The 18,233-nt window shown below is 36.5% G+C and overlaps 1 protein-coding gene and 1 pseudogene across 1 annotated transcript; both read left to right on the top strand.

The window, feature by feature from the left end:
* Window positions 1–2,482: 2,482 nt before the first annotated feature.
* LOC117730490 (solute carrier family 2, facilitated glucose transporter member 11-like) lies at window positions 2,483–10,911 on the top strand. The gene is made up of 12 exons (XM_034532220.1): window positions 2,483–2,506; window positions 3,283–3,381; window positions 4,089–4,249; window positions 5,132–5,256; window positions 5,386–5,515; window positions 5,627–5,775; window positions 6,424–6,611; window positions 7,099–7,209; window positions 8,861–8,962; window positions 9,201–9,276; window positions 9,953–10,080; window positions 10,693–10,911. The coding sequence occupies exons 1-12, from the start codon at window positions 2,483–2,485 to the stop codon at window positions 10,909–10,911; spliced, it is 1,512 nt and encodes a 503-aa protein (XP_034388111.1).
* Window positions 10,912–12,886: 1,975 nt separating this feature from the next.
* LOC117730524 lies at window positions 12,887–17,549 on the top strand (annotated as a pseudogene).
* The last annotated feature ends 684 nt before the right edge of the window (window positions 17,550–18,233 follow it).

Here is an 18,233-nt window from a genome sequence, read left to right as displayed (position 1 = left end):
ACTAACGCAATAGTTGTTATTTCATAAAAAGTAACCCAGTGGCTGTGCGTTTGTGGTTTTTGAGTATTAACTTCCTGTCCTACGACAGTACGTATGTTTTAGTATAGTACAATAACTTTGTGGTGTTATGTTAGGAGCTCTAATCACATGTTGTCAAGTATAAAACTGCATGTGTGGGTTGTAGGCCTACTACCGCTTCTATTTAAACAGGTCACACATATAAGCTCTTTACAGTTTTCTTGGACAAATGGGATCCTCATTTTAGATAGAACTGAGACTTTTCTGTAAATTTGGATATGAAATATTTGGGTGACAGATGAACTGGAGCATCTGTCACCCAAATGTTTCATGTACAAATGTGGCACTGGGAGTAATGTGCTGACTAAGATAGGTGAGCAACACAGTGGCTGCACAACATTGATCAAGCCTGTTCGGCACCACCTGTAAGAAAATAAAGCCCAGTTTGCTTTGTATTCATTATTTCAGGGCACTATTTGAGTAAATAATAAGACATATATTGTTTATACTTAAAACTTCTTATACAGACTGATATACATGTATTTATTTGAATACTTAAAAATAAAGAAATAAATGATACCAAAACTATATACTTTTTTCTTCTTCTTCTTCTTCTTCTTCTTCTTCTTCTTCTTCTTCTTCTTCTTCTTCTTCTTCTTCTTCTTCTTCTTCTTCTTCTTCGTTTGTTTTATGGCGGGTGCCAACTATCGTTAAAGGTGCAGTACCGCCATCTACTGGGGTGTGGGCCGAAGTTCCTTATTCCCTCAGTACAAGGATAACAAAAACTAAATTCTCTCACTACTCCAGTTTCTTTTAAAAACTCAATCATGGCTTTATATAGTCCTTCTTCAATGCTAAATAAGCACAATACTCCTTCCACACATTTCTTCAATTACTTCTTTAACTTTTATCTATGTGTTTACTTCTGGCAGTGACAGATAACACGTTTCTTTTTCTAAGTCGCTTTTACACAGACCTGATGGATGTTTCCCCATCAATTGGATTGTTTTATAATCTTTGTATTAATTGTTTACGCATTTATATGACACTCAGCGTTGTGTCAAATATAACACACAGAAAATGAAATGTGTTTACCTTCTCTAACTGTTTCCCATACATCTTTACACCACTCTTATCTTCTTCTTATCAGCATTACCTTTATCTTCACTAAGAAAAACCTAAATCCTCATTACTACGACCATTTCTCAACCACCCTTAACTGCTTTTTGTGTCTTTTCTTGGATTAGTGTTACATACTCCCCCCTTTTCCATTAAGCCCAATCATCAGAAAATAATGATTTACGAAATATCCCATTTTATATCAATGAACCTCATTAATCCTAATGGAAAAAAAGTATTGGGCTGATCACACAGACCTGATGAGTTCTGTTTTCTATATCTTATACATTGTAGATAACACTGTTCCAAACTAAATCTGAATAAATCTATCAAATACAATGTTGTATCTACTGAAACATCCTTCCTGTTATTCCCCTTCTATCTAATTTAATAATATATCCATATTCTCATATGATATGCTTTCTCCACATTAAAGAACACTGCCATGTTGTATTCTTTATTAATTTGAACATTTCTAATTTGTGTCTCCAAACAAATGAATGGATCCATTGTTCCTTTCCCTTTCCTAAACCCACTCGTGCCAGGAGAAAACAATCCTCTCCTTTTTATATAGAATATCATCCTTTCTGTAATCATCTTTTCCATTATTTTCCCAACATGTGAAGTGAGTGCAATTGATCTGTAACTGTCTGGGTCCTCTTCCCATACTCAATTATGTATTCCTAATAGTTTGCATGCTGTCTGAGCTCCTCCTATGTGTTTTAACATTACATATAATATGTCATCTTCGTTTACAAAGATGTTGCCATAAGGTGCAACCAGTCCACCATTAAACATATCTTCTCTGTAAACTCCTTGAATATGGTTCTCTATTTTTCCCTCCCTCATGCAGGTATCTACATATGTTTGTTTATTTTTTTCTTTCTTAAATTAAAAAAGAAAAGTGACAAAATGTCTAATTATATTTACTTTTTAATTTTAAATAATACAATAGTAATTCTAATTCAGGAATTCAAGGGTCATTTATTGCAATTGTGGAACGCAGAGATGCACCTATGTGTTATTCCTGTTGTGCTTTTTCTGATTTGCATCGGCATAATCCAAATGATTGATTTCATTTGTGTATCTTTTTCTTCATAGGGTGTGCAAATCCTCGCTGTGACATTTGTAGAATGCTGGTAACAACGTCAGCTCGAGGGTTGTCCATGTGTACGCTGATTTCTCAACTGTAGCAAGAGGGCGCCACACGCACGCTTTAAGCGCGTGCTCGAGCCACAGTTAGGGGATCGTAGGTGGTGAGTTGAGCTGTGTGGTTTGTTATCAGATATCATCGAGTCGCTTTTTTTTTTTTTTTTTACCATTTAACGACGTCGTTTAAATAACAATGTCGTCTACAGGTGCACAGAAGGTAAATAAGCACGTTCTACTTTTCAATTATGAATCTATTTTAGAGTTTAATCCCGAATGCTTTGTTTGGTTTGTGGACTCGAAGCAAGTAGCACATTCTTGTAGAACATCTAGATTACTTGGTGGCTGTGTAATTCCTATAAGGTGCCGTGCTTTTTGAAGATCTATTGTGTTTAACATTGTACACATGATATTGCATTGTCAGACAAAGTGACATCAAAACAACCATCACCCTCATGGTGGAATGTTACTAAGTGCATTTATATTAGTTTTGTGTTAAAGTACAAAAATATGTCCATTTGATGCCGCTTATACTTCTGCTGCACCACAATTCAGAAGCATATATACTTTTAACTCCACTTAATTTATCTGATAGCTAAAGTTAATCAGCAGATGTATATTATTGATGCAAATTATAAGTAAACTAATAAATGTTGTTGCTTGATTGTATTTTAAATACCAAGCAATACATAAAAAAATTAAAATGTGCTCCGCTTTTAAGAGCCATACCATTTAATTACACATTAATTACAGAAAACGTGTGCCCAACAACAGAAGATTAATTGTGCAGATTAAATTTAATGAAATAATATGAGGCAACCTTTGCAAATGTCATATTGTCATATATTGCAGATATCATTCTGACATTGTCTCTCCTGCAATTTGGATTAGGTTACAGTGAATCAAGAAATCAAATAGAGGAAATGCTTTGATTTTAGAAAATTGATGAGACAAATGTGTACAATCTAATATGTATCTCTCTGTTTGTATAAACAGAGCGGTTCTTTGACATTGGTGCTAATGGTTGCTTCTGCAGCCTTTGGAGGAACTCTTCAATATGGCTACAACCTCGCAATAATGAATGCTCCCACAACTGTAAGTTTTTTAGTCTAATTTCCAATTTAAATGTGTGTGTGTGTTCAAGTAGTGTTCAATTGTCAAATATAAGAACATATAATATATTTACTTATTGACAGAGCTGATAAAGTCCTGCATGGTGTTAAGTTACATCTACTAGTGTGAACATACATTAACATTGTATTAAATTGCTATTCATGATATTTATCTTGTGTATTGTGTGGGCTCACTGTTGCACTGAGCTGGTTGACCAGCATTACTGCTTTTTCAGTTAACATACAAGGAATTTGGCTGGGTAATGGTGCATAACAATAAACACAGTGCAATACTAAAATACATCATTTAAAAATAAAAATAGGAAAATGTAAAAAAAGAAATAACAATTCACAGTGTAAATTGGCACAAATAAGAATTATGCTACTTGTGTCTGTGATTAGTCATTCTCATTGTAACACATCCAATTTTAGTATTTATTTATAGAATTGTTTCATTTAGACACTTACAAATAAAGAGCACAAACTGACATAATCAACAAACAATTCCTGCAAATCAGGAATTAAAGTTCAATTGATATGTTGACCGCATATTGACCCTGCAAGCTTTAGACTCCAGCTTCCCACCGTCAAAGACAAACACAACAAGGTAATTAGTGTCAGCTTTAACCGCTGCACGGTTCTCTATCTCAGTGAAGCTTTAATGGTTGACCGTCTAGTCTTTTCACACAGTTTATTCAGACCTTTGTCAATGAGACATTCTTGGAGCGGTGGAACATCCAGTTGGAGGACTACCAGGTGACTCTGGTCTGGACAATTATTGTCTCCATCTTCTCGCTTGGGGGCTTTGCAGGGGCTCTGATTGCAGGACCAATGACCATACGCTTCGGGAGGTAATATAAGACGTTGCATCATGCTGATGTGTGTTAATATCTTGATGCACGAGTACAGAGGATAACAAATTAAAATTGTCATTGCAACACGCAAAGAGTGAAGAATTGACCTGTTGATAAAGATGAATATATAGAAAATGTATCATTTACTTTCTTCTATCACAGGTGTACGTACATATGACCATGGAATTAAATGTAAACCTCAGAGAAAGCATCAATCCTGCTTGCATACTGCATCTATAACTGTATTTTACTTTAAAGGATTACGCCGGTGTTGTTATTCTTATTGTTATTGTGAAGAAATTCCATTCCCAAAGACCATTCTTTCATACTGAAGATGTATCTTTTTTAAATGGGTCACAAAAGCAATATTTCCTTATTTTTTTTAATGCTAAAGTGCTGTTTTAGGACTTTATTTAAAACAAATTTTAGTATATTTTAATCAAATAGGAATCAAAAGTGCATTTACTGGGCAGTATTTTAAGATGAATAAACATTTGATGCTCCATTGAGTTTTTACAGCAGCAGCAATTTGTGTGTGTGAGTGACTCTAAATAAATTAAAGCCCGTTTTTCCCACACTGAAGGAAAATGTCAACAAGCACTGATGTGTTTTTTAAAAATTGTTTTCAGGAAATAATGGAGCTCTACGGCACAGAGCAATACAATATATCAGGTCTTTAACTACGTAGACAATGCTATAAGGACCATTTGGTTAATGGTTTGGGGATTATATGAATCATTTCTATACAATTAGATATCTACAACATGATATCTCTGCAATATGGTCAAAAGGTCCATGAGTCGATATTTCGTATAGACGGAAACTCTCACCAAAAGTTGTGAGCAATCGATTAATTATGTCCTCTTTTCAATTTCCAAGGAAGAAATGCCTGTTGTTGAACAATATTTTCCTCATGACTGGAGCACTCTTAGCTGTGACAAGCAGAGCTGCCAAGTCGTTCGAGATGATCCTCATCGCACGTGTCTTGGTGGGGATTAATGCCGGTATGTCATTTCTGTCACGAAATGTCCATGTGTGTTCAAATACCTACTATACACGGTAATAATCATTTTTAAAACTGTGCAACAGTATCCTATTATTAAATTCAAAGAAAGCCACTGTGTGTTTTTCAGGGATCAGCATGAATGTGCAACCCATGTATTTTGGAGAATGTGCACCAAAGCACTTACGAGGGGCTATCTCCTTGTCATCAGCTGTTTTCACAGCATTTGGTGTTGTGTTAGGACAGGTGGTCGGACTCAGGTATGGACACTGACAGACTTTTTTTAAATTTGTCAAAAAAGACTAATCTTCTAATATTTGCTGTAGACTTCAATTATATCCACAGTAACACCCTGGATTATTTATTTATAGAGAGATTCTGGGCAGTGAGCCGTGTTGGCAGTATCTTCTTGCCAGTAACGCCATTCCTGGCCTCGTCCAGCTCCTTACCCTGCCCTGGTTCCCTGAGAGCCCCAGATACCTGCTCATCGACAGGGGGGACAAGGAGGCTTGTATTAATGGTGGGTGCTGTAATATGTCAACCAGTGGTGGAACGTAACTAAGCACATTTACTAAATCCTACCCTAAAGTACAATTTAATGTCAAATAGTATTTCCATTGTATGCTACTTTAACCTTCCACTTCAATACATATAAGCAGGACATATTGGACTTTTTACTCTACCTTTGTTGTGAGCAGTAACACCAAAGAGACATTTCCCCTCTAAAATTCTCACGTTTCATTTAGATAACAGTTACACATATTATTAATGGTTTACCAAACAAAGCATACATCAGATAAAAGTTCAAAATATGAACATATAATATAATTATTTTCCATTTCCTCTCCCATGAATCACTTCACAACCCCCCAGAACCCTTTGGGGGTGGGGCCCAACCCTTTTTTAAGTAGCAATTAAACTAAACTACCAAACTGTGTATAAAGTAATTAAACAATAACTCCACCTCAACCAACATGTGATGGAGTATTTTTGAATTGTTGTATTGGCACTTTTACTTAATTACAGGATCTGCCTACTCCTCAGTCATTTGTATTAAACATACATAAATACTTTATTTTGAAGAAAAGTAAAGAACAATATGTTATCACCAGAGAGTCAGAACTACAACTTCTCAAATCATTTAAATTGTCTTTTTTTTCTTGGTCAGCTTTGAGACGGCTGCGAGGCTGTGAGGTCCAGAGCAGCGAGCTGGATGAGATCCTGCAGGAACAGACTGAAACCAAAGGCATGAGGGCCCGCCAACCCTGGGAGCTTTTTACTGATCGCTCAGTGCGCTGGCAGCTCATCTCTGTCATGATCATCAGCAGTGCCATGCAACTTTGTGGTAATGACTCGGTAAGAAAAGACGGAACGTATTGTTATATACCCCATGAAGATCACTGTTACATGATACCGAGCTACAGTATCCAATGTTCGTTTAGCCTGTGCAATGACAGAAGGTTGATTAGAAATTTGAGATGATCCATCAGTAGTGTGTGTCCTGTGTAGTTTTCTTTACGTTCCTGCAGATCGTATTAATAATTTGAAGCGGTGATGAAGCAATGTCCCTTGCTGTAATGTGCATGGAATAATTTGTTAAGACAACAAGGCTTTGTCGTCTCTTTGTCCTTTTTATTTTGTATATATGAGCATTAATATTGAGTCTGAACTTATTTTCAGAGCTGCAACAAGTTGCATTCTCATCAGAAAATGCTGACTGAAACACTTTCAAGGCTTTTAACCACATGCTTGGCAGTTTTAAGGAGCGGGCCAGGGTATTAACATAGTTGCTCTTTGTACAAGATGCTGGTTTAATCCTTTTCTTTTGTACTTTTTCTTTCAGATTTACTTCTATGCGTCATACATATTCAAAGAGGCCGGAGTATCTGATGATAAAATCCAATATATCACAATTGGCACTGGTACTTGTGAATTTGCAGCATGTATATTATGTGTAAGTATCCATCATTAAAGCACATGTTATGTAAGTGACTCATGTCCTGTTGAGGGAGACTGTTGTTTGTATTCCTCTGAAAGCTTTAACAGAAACTAAGGACTTAACTAACTTAACAGTCCAACAGCTTTTATATTTGAGTTTACAATTGAAAGCATTTAGACATATCATGTTACGCTAACACAATGTGAACAATTTACAAAAAGGATAGAGAGTAGAAACTGGAACTAACTTTGAAAGGACTATGTTTTCTAACTTGAGAAGAAGATATTATGTTAAAGGTGCCGTCTGACATTTTGATAAATATGCTTTCCTGATGACAGTTAGCTAAGATGATTGACAGCACTTTCATGTAAAGCTGCAGCATGTAGCTGGTTAACTTAGTTTAGCACAAAGACGAAGGCTGCTTAAATGTTTTTTCAACTTGAGGTGCTCGATAATGCAAAAGCAGTGGTTGGCTGCTGAAACACGCTCTGATCAGGCCCGAAGAAACCGCTAGCTTGGCTCTGTCTAAAAGTAACTAAATCATCATAGTCCCTCTAAAAGTGTTCAATATCGCATACTAATGTTCTGCCCCCTACATACTCAATTAGTACTGCATAATGCCTACTAAATGAGCAGTTAAGTATGATATTAAGTATTCCCAAGCAAGACCATCATGTGACCTCATCACATGACAGCCGGTCTCAATTCAACAGAAACATTGCAGCAAACAGGTGTTATTTGGATAAACTGAGCACATATTGGGAATCCAAAAGGTTACTTTTTCCCCGGGAAATATATTGAAACTTAATAAAGTGACATATTAGCAGCTTTTAGCCTGGTTAAAAATCTGTGACATTTCACAGTCTGAAGAGACACAATGCAATTCTTGCAAATCTAGTACACAAAAGCCACAAACTATTCAGTTCGAACACACTTCATACTAAATTTTACATCATACTTAGTATGAATAGTATTATATTATTATTATTATTATGAATAGTTATTGATTCCGTCTACAGCCTAAAGGATTAATTATATGTTTTTTGTTTACAGAAACAGAATTATAAGAAACTGGAGTCTCCACTGGTTGCCTGGTAAACAGGAAGGTCCTGCACCTAGCCAAGAAATAGTCCGGTACAACACTCATCAGTGTTCGTGCAGATTAAACAATCAAGATTTAATGTGTTAATTAGCAAATCTAAGAGGTAGATTTTGGTATCCTGGGACAGATCCATGCTAGCTGTTTCCCCCTGTTTCCAGGCTTGATGCTAAGCTAACTAGCTGCTATAACTCCAGCTACATATTTACTGCACAGACTTGAGACTGGAGTCAACCTTCTAATCTAAATTTGAACGTAAATTAATACAATTATTTCCCAATATGTCAAAATATTATTTAATAAAAACAGTCTAATTATTAGTTTTACAGAGACTCAACTAACTGAACCCACAAACTGACAGTAGACCAAGCTAGTGTGTTTTTACTGGAAAATAACCTTAAGTTCATAAATAACATACGTATATTAATATTATCTATTCATTCATCAACAGGAAGTTCCTCATTTGTCTTTGTTCAGTGTTTGTGTACCTTTCTGTAAAGTCTTAGATATAATTTGTTATAAATATAGAAGAACAGAGTCTGATGTCCATATTTTGATGTTTTTCAGAACCTGCTGGTGGAGCGCAAAGGTCGGAGGTTCATGCTGATGGGAGGGTACATCCTCATGACCGTCTGGGCAGTTGTCTTCACAATTGCTCTGTTGTTGGAGGTGTCATAAATTACTTAATTTACCTACGGAATAACTTCCATATAAAATGTTTAAAGGCAAATCATACATGTGTCTTTGATTTGCAAGGTAACAATGAAACATAAAGTCATAATTGTGATTATTATGTGAGATTTCTTCGGTGAATTTTTAGTAAGTACTGAGCATTACAAGTCAAAGGTCAATCTATGAAATATAAAAATTCTTTTTTTTCTGGTGTTTTTCTTCTCGCTGCAAACAGCACAATATATCCTGGATGCCATACATAAGCATGACTTGCATCTTCACCTACATTCTCAGCTTTGGCTTAGGACCAGGTAGGTTTCATGTTTTTGGAGACTTTCTATTGTAGGGTAAAGTGAAACACACAAACAACATGAAATCTCAAGATGCATGAATAAAATATATTAATCAGTTAAATAGTTACATTTCAGTAATACATATTTACATAATAATACATAATACAGTTTAAATAATTTTCTCACCTCAAGACTTTGCATAACAACTCAAATAGTTTCTTCAGTGCATATTTTAGGTGACAAACACTCTAATCAGCTCAAACTAATTCCGTCTGATACAACATGCCTGGAATAAATACTACCTTCATGAAGTTCCAAACAGTTTGAGAGGTGTTGATTCAGCTGTATGATAATTTTATAGAAAGACAGAATAACGCGATAGTAATCATTATGAATTGCTTTCCTGTAGGCGTCTTCAAACCTAAACTACTGAACATCTCAAAGTGAAGTGACTGTACTCATGTCTTGCACTATGATAAGTGTGATTGTTAAACTATTACAGAAACAATTTGTTTGAACAGTTTGTTAGCTTTAATACATTTTGATAATTATTTCATGAACAAGTAATTAACAACATTGTTTATTATGTGTAACCAAATATAAAACAACCTTTAGGTCAGGCGATAACAGCTAATGTTTATATTTCTACTGATGAAGCTAACTCAATATGATTTTCTGTTTTTCATTTTCTCAGCTGGAGTGACTTGCATTCTGCCCACAGAGATCTTCAATCAGACTGCTCGGCCAGCAGCCTACACGATCGCTGGCTCCATGATGTGGCTCAACCTTTTCATCATTGGGATGATCTTTCCATTTCTAGTGGTCAGTCCCTTCATCTACCCATCCATTTTACAAACGTGCAGTGACAATGACCAAGCATAAATACGCTTAAACCTTTTTTAAACTGTACATTCACCTACCACGTTATTAATGAAACAAAAACAAGGCATGATTTAAAACATACCGTTTTTTTATGGTTGGTACTCTTGCAGTGGATTTCTGGTGCATACTGCTCTCCCTCTTTCATGTCTTCAACTCTACTACATCTAATAGTGTTAAAAAGAAAACATTTTATTGGTAAATTTATTTGAACATCAAACATAACATCTTTGATAACTACCTGGCATTTGAAGGGGGGACTACAAGCTAACAGGCAGATTAAAATGCAACATAAAAGACTCCTTCAAATATGAAATGTCGCCCTATAGCACCTCCCAGAGTTCAGAGTCTGAAACTGAGGGAATGCGGGACTGTCAGGATGCTCATGGCTTTATCTCTGATCCTACTGATCTTTCTAAGATATGGAATGTGTGGCACATGTACGTATACAAGAATAAAAAACCCATAGCCAGGCCCGGAGTTAGTTAAGATTGCAGCACACAATCAGACATTTCTACATCAGTCTGACAGCTTTCTGTTGCCTTTCTTTTACAGAGCGAGTTGAGTGAGTACTGCTTTGTGCCTTTCGGAGTGGTCTGCCTGCTGTCTGCGTTGTTTGTCGGCCTGGTTCTGCCTGAGACCAAAGGGAAGTCTCTGTCTGCCATCACAAGTGAATTCAACAAGCTCAACTTCAAAAGCCAGGATGAAAAGTGTGCGTCACAAGCTAAAAAACAGTATCAGCTGGGTGAAGTGAGTCTTTCTACGGCCTTGTAGACTTTTTCTGCTGAAACAAATACAGACGCAACCGCTATAGGCCTCACGGTTCTGTTTGAGCAGGAAGACGCCGTGAACAAAGGAATGTTCACTCTCACATCACCGAAAGCAACTTGGATCTGTGATCACTTCTTTATTTTAAGTGTTTTTTATCGAGAGTATTTAAAGCAATTTCCTTTGACATCTTCCCATGTTGCACTTATGTTTTGTTATTTGTGTCACTGGTTGACATAAGACAATACTAATCAAAACTACTATGTATTGGCAGGAGATAAGTGATCTGCTCCCTCTGAAAACACATCAGCACGTCCTTGCTTTATCCTACCATTTTGGAGGTCAAAGGTCAGAGAAAGCTGCACATTAGGCATTTTAGTTAAAACGACCTTCAGAGTACTGAAGTCTTTGCTGTCTGGTAAATGGTGAACCAAATCCCAGAAAATGTATTTAAATGGAGTGATGTTAATTTGCACCGTATCAAATATAAATGTAATGCATCAGTGTGCACACCTCATTCATAAAAAAGAGTATTTATATGTTTGGTAACAACTTAAATCTATAGTTTTTACGGAATAAGTGCAATTCTTTATGTTGAATATTGATGTTTTGGTTTTAAAGCTCTAACTCTGCGGCAATAAAATATATTGTATGAACATCTCTTTTCATAATGGAGTTTTCAATGTGACCATCAAAATGTGCTTTCTATACATAATACAATAATAAAGTCACATCAAACAAATAGTTTGGTGTGTTATTTTATTCACTTTTGGTTTGGTGAGCACAAATGCTCCTTTTAACCATCAGACGTGCACACATTTACTCAGACTACAACATACAGCAATAATGAATCTTTCTATTAATTGTATTTAGTTTTTACATGTTCTATGAGTATTTAAACTGACAATTCTATGTCCCAAAGTTCATAATTCAGGAAAATATAAAGCTGAATTGTTAAAATGGTGCACAGAACATCAAGAATATTAGATTTCTAAATAAAGCAGCCCTTTGAGAACAGCACCTTAGCTTTAATTAGAAACATAACAGCATATAACATTATGTATAAGCAGATCCGAAATATGATATTGTCATATGGTTTGGAAAGTAATAATAAAAATCTCTAAACCCTAGCTGTGATAACCCTGATGACGTCACTATGACATCATAAGGGTTATTTTCCTGTCCACAGTTGGTGCAGAAGACTCAGAAACGCTCAACATCTGCTCAATCTGCTCTAACCCCTCAGATCAGAGAATCAAATGTTGTTCAAATTTCCACGGCCCAGGCTTTAAACAAAGTAGAATAATGCTTTGATTATTTGAGTTGCAAACACTTTAGCAATATCAGATCAGCTGAGTCAGTGCCTCAGTTTAAAAAGCATTTAAAAAACAACCTGTTCAGACTGACATTTAAAATATTTCTTTATTTCGTTCTCTCTCTATGTTTGACCACTATTGAAATCACTTTAATAAATTTTTCTGTTTTTTGAAAGGCACTATAGAAATACGTTTAATATTTTCTTATGCTTGTCAAAGCTCCTCCCGAACATGAGGGGACATTATGCAACTTCTTTAACAGAAGTAGCTGTACTTCCCTCAATGAGTAACCTGATCTTCATGTAAAATCAGCAGGTGTCTTTTTTCTACGTGCGTGACTATTTACATAAGATTACTAATAAGGTACAAATTGAACATGGGCTTAAATATGTTGCGTATAATCCTCTGCATTTAAGACACCTCCCTCCCAGTAATGTCTAACTTTACTGGCAGCACTTTCTCATAATAATCACAGGAATCAACTAGACAGATCAGGTTGAATCGAGAGCAGCGGTGGTCATCCCTTTTACACACGTCATGAACATTATGATCTTTTTAATGAATGGACAACCAGTTTCTTGATGTGTAACTCTGGCACCTTTTAAATAAAATGGTCCTCTCCTGCTCCGTTCTGCAGCCAGCACCCAGAGAGCCAGCACCAAAACATGGAATCAAGAAAGGTAGGTGAATATTGTTACAAGAAAAAAGATTATCTATACTATACTTTTTTTATTAGGTATGCTACAAATGACCTGTACACATGCAGTGGTAGAGGATGTTTTCTTCTTCCTCAAGTAAAAGGATAAATTCTGCAAAATAGAAATACTCCATTACAAGTAGAAGTCCTGCTGTAAACATTTCACTTAAGTTAAAGTACTTGTAAGAGAAAATAGTTTTAGTTTTTTTAATTACATTGGTATACTGTGTTTGTGTATCCTGATTTAATTGTCTGCTTAGCTCTTTTTTGAGAAAAAATATTTGACATTGATATACAGCTTTTTTTGTAATTTAAAGAGAGCCCCGGCCAGCACTGCAAACCAACATCGGTTTCACTTCCTCCCCGATTGTCTCCTCAACTATAGAATTCTAGTATAATATACTAAGTGGGGGTCCGTGACCAAATGTGCCTCGATTTAGGTGGCACTTGACACATAATCCTGGCCAGCAACTCACTCCAGTCAGAACATTCTACAGCTTTATTGTGAACTTGTGTGTCCACTGGACAGTAAAATAAAACTCATCTAAACCACATAATTGGACCTGAAATGAAATTCTACAAAGCCTTTCATTATTAGCAAAATGTACTGAAACTATCAAAATTATAAGTACTTGTAAATCAGAGAGAAAGCACTGTGAGTGTTTATAATTATATAGTATATCACTAATAACATGTTATAATGTCATATGATGTATATGTCTTACATTTCTATGTCTTACATTTCTATGACTTACATTTCTATAACAGAAAAAAACAATATACATACACTGTATATATGATGTCAACTTGACATTCCAGCTGCAGTACTGGAGGCTTTACTTGTTGTCTCTGGTCTTGGGAATCGGGGGGTCGTTCCAGTATGGGATTCAAGTTTCTGTCATCGCTTCTCCAGCAGTGGTAAGATTTCTATTAGTTAGATGCAAAGATTGCATGTAGAAGTATGGTTTGCTATGTGAACTGAAACACAACCCTCTCACATCACACAGTGTGTTTCTCTGCTTCATTATGTCCTGTGGTGTGTGCACACAGATAAAGGTATCAGGGCGTATTGTCTTTCCTCCGAAGAAGCCATGTGCTGTCATTATTATAACAGACCTGAGTAGATCATTTAACATAGTCAGTGTTATGTTTTCTTGTGATTCTGTCAAATTCCTATTTCATTGCAACAACATACTGTACATAGTGCCTAACTTGTGTTTCTTATTTATATAAACAACAGAAAATAATCCCTTTTTGATATAGTTAATGCTGGCATTCTCACTATATGGTATTTCAATTATATCTATTGTTTTATTATATTTATTATACAATGCAGTAAAGATGGGGTCTGATGTGACACTTGTTATAATAGTATTTTTTTATGAATGCATTCCAATTATTGGTGTGGTTGGCCAAATACATTATCATTTTTATTTGAGGTCTTTTTACCTGAAGAAAGTTTCTTATTCAATTGTCAACCTGACAATCAGGAGATCACTTTAACATGTGACTTGACCTCTCTGCCCTTTTCTGCAGCATGTTCAGAGTTTTGTGAACCACAGATGGTTGTTGAGGTACAGAGCTCCAGTGGATGATGCCACCAACCAGCTCATTTGGTCCTTCATCGTGTCTGTGTTGAGTCTTGGAGCCTGGGCCGGGGCTGTTCACAGCGGCAGCCTTCCCGTCACTTACGGCAGGTGAGACACACACACACAGACGCACGCATGAAAACACACACACACACACACACACACACACACACACACACACACAGACGCACGCATGAAAACACACACACACACACATACACACACACAGACGCACGCATGAAAACACACACACACACACACACACACACACAGACGCACGCATGAAAACACACACACACACATAGAAATAGGGTTGTAAATTATTAGTTAAAACTCAACAATTAGGCTACTTGCTGACATCTCTGGTTTTCAAACCTCTCAGACCTGCAAATAAAATTTCTTGGAGCCATTTCTTTAGTACAACATGCATCTGGTCTATCTTCTATATCACATACATGACATAGTGAGCTTTAGAAGTGCTGGTCCGATTGTGTTACCTTTGGTACAGTCAGGCTAGCTGTTTCCTCCCATTTCCAGTGTTTGTGCTACGCTAAGCTAACTGGTTGCTGGTGGTAGCGAGTGAGTGTTGTCAATCTTCTTATCTGAATATTAAATGGAAGCAAAAACGTGTGCATTTCCTAAAATGTCAAAATATTATTTCAATAGAAAGCAGATGTTGCCGTTTGACAACACAAAAGGTATTTGCGTCAGCAGTGCGAAAAAATATATTTGGCGTTTCTTCTGATTTTGCAGGAAAAAGGCTCTCTTGTTCAATAACATTGTGGCAATTGTTGCTGCTCTCATCATGCTCTTCAGTCGCATGGCCCAGTCCTTTGAGATGATCTTGCTGGGAAGATTTCTCTATGGATATAATGTTGGTATGTTCTGATAATGTGAAGTGTGTATATTAGCTTTTTTAAATAGTTGTATCTCGGGGAGTGTTCTCCAACGAACCTCAGAGATATCATGACGCTCACAGGCTCAATCTTCATCGGATTTGGAAAAGTCATGGGTCAAATAATTGGAATCAAGTAAGAACTGACTGTTCCTCACTTCACTTTGTATTATTTATAACAAGAAAAAGCCAAGACAAACTGGGCAATACTATGTTTCACTTACTAATTAGTCAGGTTGATCAGCACAAAGAGCCATATGAAGAGATCTTAATTACTGTATATTAAGTGAAAATTTGCTCCTGCCACTTATCCGATTTAATTAGTTTTTCACTCTGTTTAGGGAGCTGATGGGAACAGAAGAAATGTGGCCGTACCTCTTAGCTATCAGTGGTATTCCTGCCATCCTGCAGTTTGTGACCCTGCTTTTCTTCCCTGAGACTCCTCGATACCTAGACAAAGGAGACACTGAAGGAAGCAAACTCTGAATCTTCATATACACTCTAGATCATAACGTTTACAGAGTAATTTTGCAAGTTTAGATACAATTTGTCCTTAACATTACCTTCCAGGAAAAAAATAAAACAAATAGTGGTCTGGATGAGTAGGGTCTCTAATAACGGCTAACTCTTGCAACTTGTACCAGAAAGCCTATCTAGCTCTGGATTTGCACCATATTGTTTTAAGCTAAGTCACTTCAGGCTAAGCATAGGAGGTAAAAAAAAACTATAACATCCAGTTGTGATCCAGGATATGTATGTACATGCATGTAAAATCCTTGCAGTGGATGTGGCAGGAAGACAACTTAAAGTTGGAGCTGGACGACATGCAGAAAGAGAGAGAGAGCACGCAGGGAGAGAAGGCGAAGACTGTGAAGGATGTACTCAGCTCTCGCTGTGTGAGGTGGCAGCTACTGACTCTGGTTATCCCCTGTGTTGGAGTTCGGCTCTGTGGCATCAACGCTGTATGTTTATCTCAGCTTTCCCCTCCATAAAACATATTAATACATATTAGCAACTGAGTTTTGTTTCACACAACATGTTTAATGTTTGGTTTCATACATTTTAATGGCTTCTAATATTTAATTATCTCTCATTCAGCTGTATTTTTACGCCTTTGACATCTTCCGTGAGTCTGGAGTGCCAGAGGACCAGATGCACTACTTGTCTATTGGTCTTGGAGCAACAGAACTGATCACCGTAACACTGTGTGTAAGTATCTCCTCAAATTAGCATGAAACAGAAACCGAAAATAAGAAAACAAAGCACATAACACTCGTAATAGAAATAGTTTAGTTGTAATAGTTACAAGGGGTAGTCCTGTGTGATAGAGAAAATATATATATTTTATTCGACATTTCTGTTGTGTCTCAGTCCTTCTTGATAGATCGTGCTGGCAGAAAAAAGCTGATGGGCTATGGCTATTTACTGATGGGTATCACCAAGGTACATATAGTAAATCAGTGCACCCTACTCAGCCCTAGAAGTAAGTGTGGACAAATGCAAGGATTATAAATATAAATGTTTCTCTTTTCATACAGGATCTGAATTCATGGATCCCATATGTGAACTTTGCCCTTATTTTTTGTGTCATCTGCATTTATGGACTTGGACCTTGTGAGTTTGCTGTCGCTTGTTCCCCAAAAGTAAATTATTTCATATATATAAATATATATCTATATATTATTATTATTATTCTTTCTTCTTGTTAAAGCTGGAGTTTCTATGGCTCTTCCTGCTGACCTCTTCTTACAAGCATGGCTTCCTTCTGCTTATGTGGTCAGTGGGTCTGTCAACTGGCTTTGCATGTTCCTCGTGGGGATGTTGTTTAGCTATATTGTGGTAAGAAAGCTGCTCTGTATGATATCTTATTGGAAATATGCCATAAATATGATGTCTCTATTTTTATATGATATTGGCTATTTTATCTACATCTCTGCTTTTATGTACATCTTTGCAGAAAGGACTCTGGCAGTTCTGCTTCCTGATTTTCGTGGTTTACACCATTTTGAGTGCAGCATTTCTGATCTACTTTGTCCCTGAGACCAAAGGAAAGACAATGACAGAGATCACGGAGGACAAACTGAACTACAGGAAGAGGAGCTGACATTCAAAGGGACGATGATGTCGTTCTTGCACACTCATTTTAACACGTTTTCTTTTTCTGTTTATTTATCTCTTTCTTACTGCATCTTAACACTGTCTCTTGTCGTATTTCTGCTTAAAAACGTGGCAAATACAGTTTTTATGAAAATATCTAATTACCTTTTTTGTTCTAGTTGTTTGCTTTAATATGCTCCCCTGCTTTCTTACGTGGGCAATTCAACTTAAAAACAAATTATATTTAGGACGGTTAACAGCACAGTTTGATCACTTTATTATTTTAACCAATATGAAACAAAGCCTAACTAAAACGAGAAGGATATATTTAGATATACTGTGGACGTGTTGATAAATTGCACTCATAGTGTTGTCGGGGCGTTTGAATGTCTTCTCCGAGTGGCACCTCAGCTGGTATTTCACACACTGTATTTATCAGGTCCTACAAACACAAACACAGGATGGTCATTCGTCTGATAACCTGCAGCAGTTTGCATCTCTGTTTCTGAACGGTCTTTCTAAGGAAGGACGTCTTCATTTCCTTTTGATTTTGGAATTTGAACACTGACCTGACACTTTGGGCAAGTCATGTGAATAGCAGCAGCTACCCCTCCAGGCGATTAATATATACATGAATATAATGTTGAGTTAAATGTGAATTAATGATTCATATTAACTGTACTTACTTACTTACTGGACGAGTAGCGGACAGACGTGCGTTTAGCGTTTGTCTC

The sequence above is a fragment of the Cyclopterus lumpus genome, chromosome 5 (genome assembly GCF_009769545.1).
Source record: "Cyclopterus lumpus isolate fCycLum1 chromosome 5, fCycLum1.pri, whole genome shotgun sequence".
Lineage (NCBI taxonomy): Eukaryota > Metazoa > Chordata > Actinopteri > Perciformes > Cyclopteridae > Cyclopterus > Cyclopterus lumpus.
This window is presented reverse-complemented; position numbering and strand designations above follow the sequence as displayed.